The sequence below is a fragment of the Pogona vitticeps genome, chromosome 1, assembly GCF_051106095.1.
Source record: "Pogona vitticeps strain Pit_001003342236 chromosome 1, PviZW2.1, whole genome shotgun sequence".
Taxonomy (NCBI): domain Eukaryota; kingdom Metazoa; phylum Chordata; class Lepidosauria; order Squamata; family Agamidae; genus Pogona; species Pogona vitticeps.
The window spans coordinates 117,906,952-117,925,531 of record NC_135783.1 but is presented as its reverse complement, the minus strand read 5'-3'; the positions used below and the strand labels follow the sequence as shown (position 1 = coordinate 117,925,531).

Genomic DNA, 18,580 nt, shown 5'->3' with positions numbered 1-18,580 from the left:
CCACAACAACCGGCACTATTCATACTTGTCCTTTTTTCTTTCCCAGTAGCTGATTAAGTGCTTTCCAAATGGGAGGTGTGTGGGAAACTCCTGCCTAAAGGTTGTAGCTGCATTCTGATGTGCATACATGCACTCCTGGCAGGAAGCAGCAGCTGCCAGCAGGTGGGTAGCCCCTTCCTCTCCCCCTTCGCTTAGAGGTAGAGCATAAGATCAAAGGCTTATTTTAGCCAATCCTAGTTAGGTAACTAGTATCCTAACTAGTATCCTATCTGTTTCTCTCATAACATACTATGTAATGATGCTAAGTAAATACAAAGAGCCCTCAGGGCGCTGGCTGGGACATTTCCTGTCGACTCCTTTGTTCTCTCTCTAAGGCAATTAGCCTTTCCTTTGTTCCATGATCAACCACAGAGGTGTTACTATCTCTTGTTTCATTCTGGAGTGTCTCATCAAAAGGTCTGAAGGTGAGAAAAATTCATGATTTACCATTGCTTTGTTCTGCTTAGTACAAACAAAAGTTAGCTTAAGTGTTGCTGCCTTTGTCTGTGAAAGATCCTCCACAGTGACACCTTCAGTTACTGCTAGCCAATAGTTGCGCTCCAGATGCTCCCCATCACCATTGGAACTACAGTACCTATTCTCTTCTGCTTATGTGTCTGTTATCCCTGAATAAGGTAGATGCATCTTACTCTGTTGCCTTAGTTGTGAACATTCCACCTTGGGTGACCCTGCTATGAGTCCAGATTTGTAATGGAGTCTAGCCTCCTGACAGAACTGTCTTGGCTACCCTGACATCCTCACACCCCCTCACCATATTAAGTTGTGACTCCAAGAGGCACAGTGCATTCATCAACCATAGATAAAACCATTTAAAAGCAAGGCAAAGCGTGCTGCTTATATACTGCCCCATAGTGCTTCAAGCACTCTCTGGGCGGTTTACAAGTTAATTATGCAGGTTGCACGTTGCCCCCCCCCAGCAAGCTGGGTACTCATTTTACCGACCTCAGAAGGATAGAAGGCTGAGTCAACCTTGAGCCGGCTACCTGGGATTTGAACCCCGGGTCGTGAGCACAGTTGTGGCTGCAGTACAGCAGTTTAACCACTGCGCCGCGAGGCTCCTTTAAATGCATTTCGTATCTGTCATTATTTTCTGCTATGAAAATACCCAGCAGTTTATTATACGTTCTTTTCCAAGTTACTACATGGCCATTTCTACCTGTGGTTTGTTTGTTTGTTTTAATTTCAGGAGTGTTACATCTGGTATGGTTTTGAAAGAATCTAACACTTCCCAATAATCCCTGATGTTGGTCTGATATTACCCAAAATCTTTTTCCTACCTAAGCAAGATGTGCCAACTTTCCCCAGAAAATGTTTAAGGACTGGTGTACACTCACCCAGCACAAGAGGGACACTGATCAAGAAAATACTGCCCTCATAGGTGACTGTGCACTTCTATCATTTAGGCCGAGCTAACTGGCTGTGCAGCCTTGTGGCATGATTCATAACATCATGGGTGTTGTGCTAATATTGGTGGCTGGGAAGGAATTAATTAAAATTTATTCTAGCTCTTTGTAGACCCCAATAGTATTTGGAAGTACCTATGAAATATGTTCCCCCGCCTCAATATATTCTATCTTACCTCAAGGTTATCAAGCCTTTTTTCTCCCCTTGATAGATATTGGCAATAAAGAAATGGTCTTCTGAAGCTTGGAAAACAAGGAAATCTAAAGAAAAGGAATCCAACTTTGCCCATTGAACATTAGTGTAATAAAGATGAATCTGCCAAGTAACCATAAAATAAGTTATCAGATATCTAACACCTTGCATTGAATTCTGCTTACCATCTGAAAGCACTGAAACTCTTGGACAGCAGGTCTAATTTTCAGTTCCTCATATGTAGTGGCAAACATCAGCAGATATCATCTACAACTTCTGTGCTCTAAAATAATATCTGGCGAAGAATGAAAAATGATCCTCTGTTTAGTGTCTTGGGTCAAAAGCGGCTATGATCAGTAATACACCTGATCAGAATTCATGTAGTGTATAATTGCAACAATAAAATCTGCTTTATTGGGGGGGGGGAATCCAAACTATTATGATTACAGAAAGAATTGGCTTGTATGCTCTCTGGAATGTTAATGCATCTTTTCTCTGATATTTTTTTCAAACAGCAAAATAAAAAAAAGCATCCTGCAGCTAACCAAATGAACTTTAAAGGGAGTGACATTGACAGATTTAGCAAAGCCCTCTCTAAACGCTGTGTTCCCTTTGCAGAATTTAGCAGAGATGAGCAAGCTACAAAATAATTCCCATGTTAGGTGAATGATATTTGTTGAGAAGCAAACTTCTCTCCACCCCCCTCTGAATACCTAAAAACTGACTGCTTAACAGCTCAACATAAATGGAAATACAGTCAAACAGGAACAGAAAACAGGAGAGAAGAAAACTGCTCATGCAACTTCAACAAAAAGCAAGCTTTTTCCAGTGATTATACAGCATGGCTGTTCCTGCAGTTATTGGTTATTTTCACTCTTGCCTATTTCTGTGCCTTTCTGATTGGTCTAATGAAGTTATAGCCCAGCATGGATTTAGGAATTTGTCACATTGGCCAGCATGGTCACCTCTGCTTTTTCTTCCTTCAGAATGTTGATTTTATTTAGTTGCCTCTCTTGCAACAGCCAGCATGAATGAAAGAGGCAAGAACATAAAACAAGAGACTCTAAAGGGAATATAGATGGCCAAATGCCCATTTACAGTAATGGATACATGTGTCTGATCAGTAAAAACAAATAAGTAGGAAGCCAGCGACAAGTGTGAATGGCCTGTTAAGTTCATGCATCAGAACTGAATTGCAGAAACAAGAAAACACTCAGGCCACAAACAGAGGTTAGAAGCAGACCTTAACTAATGAAAAAGCCTGAGTGTCACAACTTCTGTCACCTGTGGGATTATGCAGATCAGCTTGCTTCGTTTGGTGACAAGTCTTCAGGTCTTAAGCAGATGATTCCTTTGAAGTCTGATTTCACAGACATTGCCTTAAACACCTTTCTGCAACATTAACGTGCTTTCAGCTCTAATTACAGGCTATCATTAAGATCTGATTCTGGCCCCAGTAACCTCAACAGAGCAACAACGAACCCAGGAAACTGAGAAACAGAAATGGAAAGGTTGGAAGGAAAATGTCATGCAAAGTGGAAGCTATGAACTGGATGGCTCATCTCCAGGGTGTCACGGTGATAACAGCAGTGAAATGCCAGCTCACAGAAGAAGAAGAAGAAGAAGAAAAAGGGGGGAGATATTCGAAATATAATAATGGTGGAACAAAAATAACAGAGTAGAAATATTTTGTTATAATATTAACATAATAATGAGCAGGGCTAAGTGAAGTACAGTGGGGTCTCTACTTAAGAACGTCCCTACTTAAGAACAATCCAACTTAAGAACAGCTCCATTTTGCTAAATTTTGCTTCTACTTGAGAACAGAAATCCAAGATAAGAACAGGAAAAAAAACCTTTCCTGCTCTTTTTTAAAGGTCATCTTAGGTTAAAAAAAATTCTCCCCCTAGTGGTAGAGTACGTATTAACCAGCTTTGCGTTAGTTCCTATGGGAACTAATGCTTCAATGTACGAACGCACCTCTACATAACAAAACCAAAAAAAATAGCCAGAACGGATTAATTGGTTTTCAGTCCATTCCTATGGGAAATTTTGCTTCAACTTAAGAACGTTTCAACTTAAGAACACCATTCCAAAACGGATTAAGTTCTTAAGTAGAGGTTCCATTGTAGTTTCTATGGACGGAAAAGAGCAGATACGGATTAAATGGTTTTCAATGCATTTCTATGGGAAATGCAGATTCAGCATAAGAACTTTTCAACTTGAGAACCACCTTCCAATACGGATTAAGTTCTTAAGTAGAGACCCCACTGTACTGACACTTTTGGCTAGTTAATAGTCATCCAATGTGGTGTAGTAATAGGTAGAACGTTAGCCCAAGCAGATCAGCACTCAAATCTTCAGTCAGCCTGGCACTGTCTATGACCCTAAGCCACCGTGTAGGATTGCTGTGAGGTTAAAATGTGTGTGTAGGTAAGTAGGGGTCAAAATAAAATGTTGCATGTATGATGTATCCCGAGTTTGCTGGTGGAGAGATAAAAAATATAATGAACACAATGAATACATTCCAGCATCTCTTGCATGTTATTAATGTTCTTACAAGTCACTGAATGCAGATTTAAAAATATATATATTACGTTTTTTGCCCAGCAGTTTTCTGTCATACATGTAATGCTTTCCAGTTTTGGCTGAAGTGATAACAGAACTTGTTTTAACTGCTGCAAGTAGAAGTTACAAATGCTGTGCCATTTATGCTCGACATTTTTCTGGAACTATGTGCATTAAGTATTTCTTTTTTAAAAAAAAAAACCAGCAGGCATGATATTTCGTGGTGCCTTTCTTATACATTCAACAATGCTTCCCTTTATTATGCAGCAATCAGTGATTAGGATTTTTCTACTTTGGCCTCAAGCTGAGATCCATGGCCTATTTGTAATTTCATTTTACATGGAGACATCTGTTCTATATTCTTCTTGAGATAAATGCATCCACATATACAGTATATGTCATAGCCACGAAGCCCACTAAGTGATCTTGAACCACTCACTCTCTCAGGGTTGTTATGAGAAGGATGAAATCAGGGTGATGGGATTCACCACCTGGAACTCACTAGAGGAAAGTCAGGATATCAGTGTAATAAATAAACTTGCATTTCACTTTCTCCAATAAAATGACAATTGGACAATAAATTGACCAATGCCGAGAGCAGTCTTTACACTCCTTTGTTAACTATTAAAACAACCAATGACTCTGAACAGCCAGCCCGCTATTCATTTCATTCGTTCCCAGTGAAAACTCTCAGTATCTTCAGCACCACCACTACCGCCCTGAACACACCGATCTCAGAAACCAAGTAGGATTAGGCTTGGATAGAACCTAGATGAGAGGCTGCCCAGAAATACTAGGCATCTCCATGTAGGTCTAGGAAAGAATCCTGCCCAGAACACTGGAAAGCTACTGCCAGTCACTGTTGACAATATTGGGCTAGGTGGACCCATGTTCCCACTCAGTATATGGCAGCAATACCACCTTGTGCCCTGTTTCTAAGGTAAAGTTACCATCTTCATTCCTACAACCTCCTCCTCCCCAGCGTCCTGATGTCATCCCAAATGACATTTCTTCTGACTGTGACACATTCTTTCTCCTTCCATCTGCCCCCAATAATTTCAGATGCAGAGTTTGCTCTGCATGAGCCCACCATCTTCACCTGCACGCCCAGAAGCTCTCCTTTTGTCATATGAACTGCTCACTCTACCGCCAGGAGCCTTCACTTTTTGTACCCGGTCCCCTGAATATGTTACAGCTGGTTCATTCATTTCCCGGAAATTGTTTCTGAGAGATTGCATTCAGTCTGCAGGGGTGGCTGATTATTCCAGCTCATCCTTCCACAAAGAGGCACACCCGTGCCCCGGACACTGTATGGAGCAGCCCCCTGGCTGGGCTCTGCCTCCATGACGTCAGAGCGTTGCCCATCCCCTCCAGTCATGCCACGTTTCTGACCCAGTCAGTCCTTCTGCTCTTGCCCTTCCCTTTTGCCCGATACCCACGTTGTCGCTTTGGACACGGTTATCTTATCCTCAGATCACTGTCCATTCCGTTCCGTCACCATTCTGTTCTGCCCTCAGAGGCCAGCCCCCTGTAATCCAGGTGGTCTCGTTGCACACCAGTCGTGCTCACATAAGACAGTGTCGATCCACAGGAATCCCTCCCCCGCCCCGCCGCCCCCCCCACGCCCGTTGTGATCTCACTGTCATTTTACTTTTCAACGATCATTCAGGTCTCCAGATAGGCTCCCCACTAGACTCGGGACACTGACGCAGCATCCTCAGTACTCATCCCTCCCCGGCCTGAGACGAATGCTTGATCACCTATTTGCATTGCCCTCCTTTCCTTACCTCGATCACACCCCCCGCCGATCACACACACCTTCTTAGCGGCATTCCTCTGGGTTTGCTGGATCCCACCGGCAAACCCCATGGCTCAGTTATACACCTGACTTGCCTTCCCTTCGCCTGCAGTGCAGTTCTAATAATAATGCTTTTTAAAAAAAAGCCCATTCATGTCTATTGCCATCGAGTTGCGTTCCTTTCGCTTCCAGCAATCAATCCGGACAGGCTAACCTGAGCTTTCAGAAGCCATTCCGTTTTATGCCACTGGTCTTAAACTGTCCCGTGGGGTGAAGGGGGAGGTAGTGGTGTTTGTGTGTGTGTGTGTATGTGTCTCTCTGTGTGTGTTAAACCTGCATCAACCATCTGACTGCATATTTACGCCATCGGGCATCCCCTTACCGCGACCACGAAATGAAAGTCAGCGAAGCTCCGGCCGCCACAAACAGGCAGAAGACGGTGCAAAAAAAAGGATCCCTTTCTTACACATCCCCCGCCCCCCCCCAAGACGGTAACTTATCGAAAAGAAACCGAAGGGCTGAGGGGCGAGCCGGGAAAAAAAGGGGGGGGGAAAGCAAGAAGAGAAAGGAATCATAGGCTCCTGGAAATCACTGGCTCTCGCAGGCTGATCGCGTTCCTCCCGAGCCCTGACAATCCGGGCGGCCACAGTCCTGAGCCACCCCAGAACCTCGACCTGGGGAGCCAAGAACATGTAAGGTGTTAATTGCGGCCTCGCCGAGAACATTGCTATTGTTCCCGCCAGTGGAAGGCGGCACTTTGAAAGCGGGGAGCCGCGATGTTTTCCCTCGGAGCGCCAGATCATTTAAATCTGCAACGCCGTGGCGAAGTGACAGCTCTTGGGGCTGCGACAGAGGGCTTTCCGCGTTGAAAGCCAAGTCCGAAGGCGGGAGTCGGGCTCGGGAACGGAGGGGAAAGGAAGAGAGAGAGAGAGAGAGATCAAAGGCTGCGCTTGCTCCCTCACTCCCTCTCTCTCTCTCTCTCTCTCCCGCGCGCTCGCCCAGCCTCAGAGAGTTTCGCTCGAAGCCAGCCACGGCGGTGTGGGAACTGGAGCTAGAAAAACCTCCCAGACGCAGAAAAAAGACCGGGTTGTTGTGGGCAGGGGAGGAGGGGGGGGAAGACGAAAGGAGCGGCGGCGGAGCGAGGGGGGGCGGCGGCGGCGGCGGCGGGAAAGACGTGCTTGGGATTGAGTAGCTGTGACGTGCAAAATCGCACCGCGACGGCGGCGGGCCCACTTGCCGAACCCGGGAGGGAAGCCTGCCGGCGGGCCGGCATCGCAACCTCCACCCCAGCCGCCCACCCATCGCATCCGTCTCGCAGGCACCCGCGGTTGCGCCGCGCGGCGAGGACCCCAATGGGAGCATCGCGCGTAGAGCCCGCGCTGTAGGGAGTGCGGGGGTAGCGCGGGGGGGGGAGGGAGGGAGAAGGAAAGAGAGGGGGGGGTGCAAAAAGGCGCGTGGGGAAGGCCGCGCGCGCACGCTCGCTCCTCTCTGTGTGTGTGTGTGTGTGTGTGTGTGTGTGTGTGTGCCTGCGCGCGCGCTCCGGAGCGCAGGGCGCACTCGCCACAGGGGAGAGAGCGAGAGAGCAGCGCGCGTTCGAGAGGGAGCAGAGCGCACAGACACCGGAGCGCTTACCCACACGCGCACACACATCCCCATTCTTCCTCCCTCACGCGCGCACCCTCGCGCAGACGGACGGGCACACACACACACACAGAGCGACGCGCTCTTCCCGCGCTCACCCAGCGCGTCCTCCTCACTCTCCCTTCGCTGGTCCTTTTGCCGAGTCCTGCCTCTTCTTCCCTCGGCGTCGGAACGGCCAGCCGACATCCTTGGCCAAGGAGAGCGAGGAGCGAGAGCCAGCCCTGACACAACCACCACCACCGCCGCCCCCACCGCCTCCTTTCTCAGCCGCTGCCCTTCCCTCAGGTGCTTGAAAGCCCCCCGGGGGAGAGGAGAAGGAAGAGGAGGAGGAGGAGGAGGAGGAGGAGAGGAACAGCAGCAAGCAGCCTGACAACAAGCTGGAGCTAAAGCCCGCCAACAAATCTGCAATAGGGCAGCCGGATCCCTTTTGAGTTCGCCTCCATCTCTGTCGCCCGGTCTGGCTCGGCTGTTGGGAGTCGAGACTTTATTTACAAGTAAAACAAAATCAGAAAGCCACCGCTGTTGAGCCAAGTCCCCTTTATTCCCCCCCATTCCCTTCTTTCCTGCAGCCAGTTTCTCTCTCTCTCCCTCTCCCTCTTTTCTCTCTCCTCCCCCCCCCCTTTCCTGGTTCGGAGCTGTTCTTTTTTTTTTTTCTTTTTTCTTTTAATCCTTTCTCTTTGGGTGGATTTGGTGGATCTGGAAGCAACCCTCTGGCGGTGCTGAAGCCACCCTCCCCGCCTCTGCTTCTGCGGTTTAATTCGCGCGTCGTGCCCCCCCCCCCGCCACTATCCTCTTCTGCTTTGATTTTTTTTTGAATGCGAACTGAGGAAAATGGGCAACGGTGCTTCCGCCAGCAGGGGAATCTCTCCGTGCCTGTTTTTGGGACGTGTGCCTGTGGTGCTAGGATCTTCTTAGAGAAATATAGCCTGCCTGCTTTCGGAGTGGAAGGTAAGGCTGTGGTGGAGTGAGGTGGGGAAGGGTCTCTAGCTCGGGGGGGGGGGGGGCGGGCAGGAAAGCAAGGCTGTTGCTGAGGGAAAGCTGGCCGGGGCAAGGGGGGCGGATTGGGGTGGGTGGGTGGTGGGAATGGGAGAGGAAGACCAGGAAGGATACGACCCCCCCCCCTCCCAACACGATGGGATCCCCGCTTCCCGAGGCTGCCTCGGCGATCGAAAAGTTCACGAAAGTCTCCTCGGCCGAGGGGGGGGGCATATCATCGGACCGCTCGACGACTCCTCTTTCCCCGGTTGTGAACGCTTCGACAGGCTTGTGATCGTTCGGGGTAATTTCATTGCGAGGGCAGGAAGAAGGGGGATCCTGAGGTTAATAGGAAGTTTAAAGGGAAGTCGGTAGGTCTTCTGCTGGGAAGCTGATCGGTGGAGTGATGGCGCCGTCTAGGCACGATGAAACCACAGTGTCACCTAAGAGAGGCAGGGAGCAGGAGGCTCTCTCTGGGGGTTGAAGAGATTTCGGCCTCGATGGATAGCTGTAGCTCTGGGGAGCTCAATCGTTTAATATCAGTTTCCCCACCACCACCTTATCCTCTCTCTCTCCCCCCCCCCAACTTTCTCCACCCTCGCCTCTTGCTTCTGATGAGGGAGAACTTCTCGTCATCCCCTGGCGATTGCTGCAAAGCCACCCCAAATACTTTCCTCCTCTGCCTCATGCAGTCCGCCGAAAAGATTGCCCTCTTGTATGTACTTGAGGAAAGGTAGCCTCTTTCCCGTCCCCACAGAAAAACCCAAACGCCCCTCGGTGGACCAGACTTCCTAGCGGACAGTAGCCTAATACTGCAGACGTTTATATATATATATATATATTTAAAAAAATCTTTCATTTACTGGGGTTCCTTCCCTTCTTCCAGTTCTTCATGAGGTGCTACCTTAAAGAAGGAAAATGCAGTCACTTTGGATTCTGAGAGAGGTCCCTTCTCACTAATGGAATCCTTGATCGAGTGCTCCTACACACCACATTGCCTTTCAGTGCCTAAATCCTCCCAGATAATGCTGCACAGAGCTGCAATGCCTACAAACTACTCCAGCAACATTTGTGAAGAATAGGTTGTGATTTGTAGGGTTTACCCATAAGCGAGGGTCTCACTTCCCATCCTTGAAATGGCCTATCAGCTTTGGTTAGTAAAGGAGCCATTGGTGGTTGTGGCTTAGGATGAAAAGCAGAGAGGAAAATATAATGGCTTGGTTTAGATCCTGGGAGCTTATTCTTCACAACTATTACTCCACCCTTCCCCATTCCTTTTAAAGAGAATTAAGACTCAGTGCTGCTTCCCTCCTGTCAAGGTTTAGAGCCTGCACTTTATAATCTGGGAGCACACAATCTCTTTTGGGGGGGGCGGAAACAACACCCTGAATACTCTGATTTGTTCAGCATTGTGCAATTGGGGGTGGGAGATGCCTGGTCATTCAAAGTGGAGATTAAAAAGCTAGAGTGAGCTGTGTTAAAACAAAAACAAAAACCTTCACAACCCCCCCCCCCCCGAAACTCTTTATAGGTTTCAAACAATGGCGACGATTGCCACTGCCAATGAAATAATATAAAGGTATTAAGTTGGCATCACTTTTATCAGCAAACAGTTACAACAAGAACAAAAATTACTAAGGGCTAAACAGCTCCACAGATATTAATGTTGAGTACACATACACAAACGCACACAGGCACACTCCTTTCAGCTCCACCTGCATTAGCAAGCAGAGGCTGCAGGGACCAAAAAGGACTAATATAGTTGCAGTACCTTGAGATGGAGCTGGCCACCAACCAAGACATCGTACACATACAAAAAAGGCACCTTTGTTAGTAACCAAGGGCAAGCATTACCCAAGAGGCCAAATCTTAATCTGTCCCAGAGGGTGTAGCACCAAAACGCTGCCTAGCCCCATTTAGCTTGTATGTATTTGACATCCTCTTCAAGTATCTCAAGAGTACATATTATGCAGAACCTAAGTATTCAAAATTATAAATATTGTGCTCACGGTGAATAAAAAATCCTTGCTGTAATTTCCCCCCCCTGAAGATAATACTTCCTATTTATAGGTCAGTAGCCAAATCTTGATATAGTATCCCAGACTTTATTTTTAAATGGAATCTTAATATAACCAGGTTGCTATTACAATGGTATGTAGCCATAGGTAGACAATGCTCATCTGTTCCAAATAACAGTTTATTCATTTTTTAACTCAATATAATTCATCACTCTTATTTTTGAAACTTAATTTTTTTAAAAAAAGGTTTTGCACAGTGACAGCTTTCCTAACCCCCCCTCCCAACCACCCTTTGAAATTGTTCTAGTAAAATGTTCCGTAGCTTAAAATTGTTCTTTTATGATCTCTTAAATGAAAAGTACTGGCTCTTAATTTAAGGTTAAAAAAGTCAGACCTTATCAAACTGAATATGTGCTAAACAAGAGGAGGCATTCCAATTAATAATGTAAGAAATGTTATTTTTAAACATTTGAGTTTAAGGAACTTGACAGGTAAGGTGGCCACATGGTGGCACTGTTCACACAGCATCAAATATTTCCTTGTGTAACATATTTAAAAAAGCACTGTCCTTTTTTTGGGGGGGGGGGCACACATGTTCTAACTGGAGTCTTGAAAACATCTTACTGAATTTTTTGAAGCCGTTTGATATTCATTGCATGAACTGTATAACCTGCATTTTCCTTTCCTTTCTTGCAGGCCAAATGACATAGGATGAAGGCTGTTCGTAATTTGCTGATTTATATATTTTCCACCTACCTACTGGTTATGTTTGGATTTAATGCTGCCCAAGACTTCTGGTGTTCAACGCTGGTGAAGGGGGTCATTTATGGATCATATTCTGTAAGCGAAATGTTTCCTAAAAACTTTACAAACTGCACTTGGACGCTGGAAAACCCAGATCCAACCAAATATAGCATTTACCTAAAATTTTCCAAAAAGGACTTCAGCTGCTCTAACTTTTCCCTACTGGCTTATCAATTTGATCATTTTTCCCATGAAAAGATTAAGGATCTCTTAAAGAATAATCATTCTATAATGCAGCTGTGTGATTCTAAGAATGCTTTTGTATTTCTGCAATATGATAAGAATTTCATTCAGATACGCCGGGTGTACCCTTTCGATTTCCTAGGATTATACAAAAGGGAAGATGATCAAAAATCTTTCTTTGAATTTTTGGTGTTAAACAAGGTGAGCCCAAGCCAGTTTGGTTGCCATGTATTATGCACTTGGCTGGAGAGCTGCTTGAAATCTGAGAACGGAAGAACCGAGTCTTGTGGGATCATGTATACAAAATGCACCTGCCCTCAGCACTTGGGTGAATGGGGGGGAGATGACCATTCCCTGGTGTTGCTCAATAATGTAGTACTGCCGCTTAATGAGCAGACGGAAGGCTGTCTCACACAGGAGCTTCAAACCACCCAGGTCTGCAATCTCACCAGGGAAGCCAAGCGGCCACCGAAGGAAGGTAGGTACTCTTTGGATGGCCTCTGATGCCTTACAGCCCTTTCTTGTTCCTGATTCTACTGATACATCCATATGTCAGAGTTGCACTCCACACCAGTACTGTACATAAAAGGACTTCTGGAGGTCTGTGGACATTTCTTCTCTGGATTCCTTCAGAGAGAGGAGTTAATTTTTCTTATTTAACCTGATATCAAATCACTTTCTTCTTCTTATTATTATTACTATTTTCATAAAAGAGTTTCCTCATATTTTACTGAGGACTTTTGTTCATGTTATCAGACCTACTTTAGTATAATACCATTAGGTTGGGAGCAGAGTTATTCTTTGTCTCTTTTCTTATTGCAACCACCCAGCTACCATATCCTTATTCACCTGTGATCCTGTTGGTTTGGCTTTGCAAGGAAGTTATTTCCAAAGCATGTGGGTGTCATAAACAAAGTTCCCAAGATAGGCCAGAACCCCAGCGGCTGAGCAAGATTTTAAGTCATAGCATTTTAAGTCATAGCATTTGCTTTGAAACAAGCAGGGATCTAGCAGGGAATTCTGGTGATAATTTGCAAGGAGGGACATCTCATTAGCTCCAGGTCAGACATTAGGCAGCACACACATACTGGAGAAATTCTGTACATTTCTCTTCTGTTCTGTAGAGACGCTCACATGAAAATCAGCTGTAGATCTTAAAATATATATATACTGTACTTACAGAAAAAAATTCCCAGAAGAGATTATTGTCCCCAAATCAAGCATGATAATATCAGGGTTGTGTTTTTAATAATGGTTGCTGCTATTATGAAAAAGAAAACAGCTGAGCAATGGAGATTATTACCAAGACATCTCTAGGACCTAACCCTCTAACTCCATATTAAAGTTACTTCTCTCCTTCTGCTTGCCTTTTATTTTTACCCTTCCTGCTTGTGTACAGATATAATGAGGAACAGCACATAGTTGTGGTAATTTTGGGGAAAGAAGCATCCTACGAAAGCTACATAGAGAGATGTTAAAAGATATAGAATGGAGGCAGTTAAATGCAGAAATTGCTGTTCAGAGATAGAAATATAATTGTAGAAAATAATGGAGTAATAACACTATCTGATGCCTAGATATATGTATATATCCTAGACTGGTCTGAAATATTTTGGAGGTATACTGAGTGCTTGAAACTTGTCTGTGAAGGAATGGATGCATGTGCATGCTTGAGACTGGGGTGTGGGTGTAAGGGACAGAATTTTCCTCTTCTCTCCAGGCAAAGTTCTCTCTGCTGAAGAAGGTTGCATTTTAATGCAGGAAATGTTTTCTTTCTCCCTGGTTTCTACATGGTCACAAAGCTCTCTGTCTGTAGGGAGGCAGAGCCAAGCTCCTGGTCTCCCTAATAGAAGTTGCCTTTGTAAAGGAATGCAAAATTGACACGTTGTTCTGTGAGGATTTTCTTTAAGGGCAGCCAAAGCTGAGTGGTGAGGAGGAAGAAAAGCTGAAGCGGCTCAAACTGCTGAGCTGCCAAAGATACTCTTAGGGTGGGGGTTTGAGAGCCACATTCAGGCTGCCGGGTGATGCTGGTTGCCTCTGTGTGGTGGTGGGGAGAGGGTTGGTTAGTGGTGTAGGAAGTGGTAAGGGAGCAAGGCTCATTTCAATTTCCAGCAGGTCAGTATTTTTTCCCCATATATAGTCTGCAGCTGTAGATGAAGGCTACAAAGTGATTTTAAATTACTCGTTTCTCCTAAAGATCCCATGGAAGCCTTTGTAACGGCAGGGATGGTATTTAACATCATTTAAAGCTAATTAATGTCCCTTAGAATAAGAAATTCCTCCCCCAAAATGTGGTGCTTGAAGCCGAAAGACAATTAAACTGCAGAAAGTGTCTGAGAGACATGGAAACCCATTAGCATTTGAAGGCTGTAATTGTTTTTGGGAACAGTTGTGGGCTTTAACCCATTCCTGATGGCAACAAGAAAACCATAGTTTTCCTTCTCTGCCATTCCACCCGCCTCATTCTCTACAGCCAACATTTACTGAAAAGCAGCATCTGCCAGGCCAGTTTTCTGTTTTAACCAATTGGAGGTGTGTGGATGGATTTACAGACAGCTTGTTGGTTGTGCATGTGATGGATGCATGAAGACAGTCCTGGGATTTATGAAGAGTGTGACTAATGGGACAGCTTAACTTCTTTGTTAGATTCTAATTGAAGTGAGAAGGAAGTTGCCACAAATACAGGTTTTAGAGTGTTTAGTCTTCTTATAAAAAAGGCAGCAATGTTGGAAAGCAGTATGATGGCATTTGGAGCTCCACAGTATGGAGGAGGCTAGCACCGTTTTCCATCCTTCATACATTTATGGTTCAGTTTTGTATAAAGTTACACTTCAGTGCTCTGACAACCATCCTATGGAGCACCTGTGTGTGTTCCCAGAATCATCTGTTAAACTGACATATTTGGAGTAAAGCAGCAGGAAATTATTTCAAAGCAAGGCACATCTTTTAAAATAAAAGATATCTGACAATTGTGGTATTAATATACCAGAAGCAATTGGACTCACATTTTTGGAAAGTGTTCTAGGCCAGTCCGACATCCAACCCACTTTAGTAAATTGAGGTTTATCACCTTCAAAGAGCTTTAGATGGAGAAGTCATTAATCACATGTAGAGAGCAAGAGCATTTATAGCACAATTTCTTAGTCGCTGAATTTGGGGAACAATTAAATTTTAATTGCACTTGTGGTATGTGCTTCTCTTAAAATCCATTTCAGTAAATCCACAGGATATTTAGGAAAGTGTGTGGGTGACAATTGTTTTTATGTAATACATGTTCCTGCCCCAAACAAGCAAAAACTCCAACAGGAATAAGAATGGAGGCTCAATATTTGTGGTAGCAGAACATAGAAGTAGTGACAACTGGATTTTATTTCTCTGCTTTGAATTATGAAAGTTCTAGCATGCGAAAATAAATTAAACTTTCACTTCCATTTTATTTTTACTGACTTCTATTTGTCATTAATAATATTTTCATGGCATTAGCAATTCTTATCTTGCATTAACATAAAAACAAAGCTTGCATGTACTTCCACTGAACACAAGATATTTTTTTCAATCTTTCTCACTGTAGGGGGTAGGTTTCCTTTTACATTTTTAGAAGCTGAAGAAAAATACATTTTTTCAGACTGAAATTTGAATATATATAAAATTTTTGGATGGTTAAAAAACACAGTATTCAGCACTATACATTTTCCCTTCCAATTTCAAAGTGATTTCAGAACCATATAATTAAGTTATATTTCTCTTTAGGTGTAGTATCATTGGCATAAAATTAGGTGTACTGCATTTAACTAGATAACATTGCGCTATCTGTTTCTCTAAACACACACACACACACACACACACACACACACACACACACACACACACTCTCTCTCTCTCTCTCTCTCTCTCTCTCTCTCTCTCTCTCTCTCTCTCTCTCTCTCTTGTAAGGAAGTCTTTAATACCATAAACACCTACCTGTAAAGTAGAGGTTTCTCCTCCTCTTCCCCCACCAACCCTCATTACTCCCCTAGAATTCTCCACGGTATATTTTCAATGTCTGTGGGAGGTTGTAGAAAGACCAACATCCCTTCCCATTCCCCAGGAAGAAGCCATGCTGTCAGTTGATTAGGTATCACCCTCAAACTCTGGTTCTGTGACATATGCATGAAACATGAGTTTGAGCGTGGCAAGCCTATTATAAAAACAGAACTGGTGGGGAGGGGTTTATTTTGTTCCTCTATATGTTAAAAGAATCCAAACAGTAATCTTGCAAGTGTGGCCACATGTCCTCTTTTAGGGAGAACAGTGTTACATTTGAAAGGCTGCCAGCGGAGCATTATCCTTTTGAAGGTGACCTTTTAGCAGGGCCTTCCAATTCAAATCAAAGATATCTGCAAGGAGGGAGGTCAGGGACCTTGGATTTGCTTGTCTACGGTGAGTTGCGGTTTCGCAGTGAGTACCTGGACAGCAAGCATACAGGCCACCTTGGCCACAGTCTCCCTGGCCACATGCAGATCACAGAAATGATTTCTAATTTTGCCTTTGTACCATATAAATCAGCACATGCAATTCTGTGTAAATCAGTGTCCTCTTCTGCCACCCTCTCCCTATTTTGGAGATTGTTAAATGGCTTAAATCTAACAAACCTATACAGACATAACAACTCTCACAAGGAAACATGTTACTCGAGATGCACTCATTGAGCCTTCACAGCCAATAGAAAATGAAATTGTAGTTGCTTTCATAGCTTAGATACTGGATCTGTCATGTTAGTACTTAAAATGTTCTTCAGTAGTTCTGTTGCAATGGATAGGTCCAAAAATATTTGCAGTGTGTCAACTTTGAAGCAGAGAACTGAAAATGGTTTTTATATTCCATTTTATACTAGATATTAATTCAATACCTCATGACAACTATGTTATTATTATATAAACAGTGATTATATTACTGTTATATAAACAGTGACTGTATTGCCATTATATAAGCAAGTGCTTTTCTAACTATTCCTTACTTGCTTACTACAAAAACATAAAATGAACTGTGTATTTTTGTTGATACTTGCTTTAAACACATTGACTTATGAGATGGAGTGAGTGAATATTTGTTTGGGGAAATGGGTCTTTGTTGTTTAGGTTAAATGATTGGTCTGCAATTATGAAAAATATAGTCCAAATATAGAAATATGAAATCTTTGCATCTTTAGTATCAAAGTACAAACAAAAATCTTGTAACTTTAGTACCTGGGTGGAATTGTCTAATAAGAAAAATATATTATTGATGCATGCTCAACAATGCATACATGCAATATGTGCTTTACAGTATTTATTTCAATATGATTATTTGGTTTAGAATCACACTTATGTTGGTGTATACATCGTATAATGTGGTGTACCAACCCAAGTGACTATTGTGTTTCCTCCTCTGGTATTCTATGGCATGTGATATTTATCTATTTTTACATCTAAACTTTCAGTTCTAAATGCATCAGGAAAATTCAAACGAAAAATAAAATTAATAAACAATTCCTAAAGCAAATAACAAAAGTTATAAACTTTAACAGCAACAATTACAAATGCTAAAGAGAAGTTAAGCTTCTGAAAAAAAATAACAGTATTTTTTGCCAAATATAACCTTCACTTAGAAGCATTTGATGCTTTGGAGCCACAAGACAATGATGATGTATCTGTCTTCTCTGATAAACTGTGAGATGATTTCCATCCTCAGTCCTATGCAGTACTGCACAAGAATGAGAACTGAAACGTATTTGATCTTGGTCAAAGTGCTGACCATTCTTACTTGAACTTGAGCAGTCGCTTTATTAAAAAAAAGATGAATTTACTGCTGATTTAACTGAAATCAATATACAGTAATCATTTGTATAATTCATTTAATGTAAAAATTTCCCTTTTAGAAATTTGGGTGTAAGTCTGCTGTGTATCTGCAAGCAATTGTAAATTTCCCTAGCCTAGGGTCATTTGCCCCTGGAAGTTCAATGAAATGTACACTTCTAATTTCTTCAGTTGTATTGCTAAAGATAACTATATTTTTAATTTATTTGTTACTTTTTTCTTGTGTTCCCTTTAATAAGCTGAAAGTGAAGGGCGGCAACTGTGTGAGACAGGATTGGCTGAGAGAAATTTTCAGCATATACTTATTCAATGAGTTTCATGAGGGACTTCATCCTGGATTTTCCAAAATTCATTCCACCATTGTTGCACTGCACCCTCCGTGTGCCCATTTACCAAAACCTACGCCATAATAAACATACTTGCATTTGATATTTATAATGCATATTTCCGTACTAGATAGGTGAAGCATATTTACATTCTGTTGCATGGTGTTTTCTATAGATAATGCATTTGCAAAACCTTGGTTGGACCCAAAAGTACCATTTTGAATGCAAATGTATTTTCATGGAAGAGATGTTTCATAGCTCATGCTAAATCTTCACATGAGAAAGGAAGATAAATCCAAGGATTTCATCCATTTCTAAAGTGGCTTCTGCAAGTTCATGTGAATGTTTCAAAACTGCTACAAAACTGCACAGGTTCTACAGCCAACATTTAATTTTTTAAAAAATTTCACACAATCAGTGGCTATTTCTGTTGCATTCAGATTTCTTAGGCTCCCGATCCATATTTAGTGTTAACTAACTTTATTTAGGAATTGTTCTTTCAATTCCAGCTTGTGTTAGCACATGGACTTTAAATAGAAGCAACAGCATAAAATCAGGATGAGATAATAAATACTTCACCAGAAACACAGGAAGGTTAGGCTTCAGCTTTCATACAGCAGTGTTTCAAGCCATACTTAAATACATGTAGAAATAGGGTTATGTGTACATGTATCAGGGCAAGTGGATTAATGTGTGCATAAAAATTGTACACATGAGATTCCTCACCCTGATGCAAGATTGTGGTTGTACATGATTAAACAATTTAGATTATGTTGG

The 18,580-nt window shown here is 43.2% G+C and overlaps 1 protein-coding gene and 1 long non-coding RNA gene across 8 annotated transcripts in view; one reads left to right on the top strand and one right to left on the bottom strand.

The window, feature by feature from the left end:
• Positions 1-6,495, bottom strand: part of LOC110090120 (uncharacterized) — a 41,164-nt gene extending 34,669 nt beyond the window's left edge. Inside the window, exons 1-2 of one of the 3 annotated variants that reach the window (XR_012087262.2) lie at positions 6,012-6,495; positions 1,842-1,951 (exon numbers count right to left, since the gene is read on the bottom strand). This is a non-coding gene — a long non-coding RNA (uncharacterized LOC110090120). The remainder of the gene's footprint in view (positions 1-1,841; positions 1,952-6,011) is intronic. The other 2 variants (XR_012087265.2, XR_012087267.2) reach the window with 2 other exon arrangements.
• A 1,381-nt stretch (positions 6,496-7,876) lies between these two features.
• Positions 7,877-18,580, top strand: part of ADGRB3 (adhesion G protein-coupled receptor B3) — a 585,030-nt gene continuing 574,326 nt past the window's right edge. For 3 of the 5 annotated variants that reach the window (XM_078386075.1, XM_073000099.2, XM_078386069.1), the window contains exons 1-2: positions 7,877-8,611; positions 11,353-12,121. In XM_078386075.1, coding sequence (XP_078242201.1) covers positions 11,368-12,121 — 754 coding nt within the window. In that variant the 5' untranslated portion in view covers positions 7,877-8,611; positions 11,353-11,367. The remainder of the gene's footprint in view (positions 8,612-11,352; positions 12,122-18,580) is intronic. The other 2 variants (XM_078386078.1, XM_078386083.1) reach the window with 2 other exon arrangements.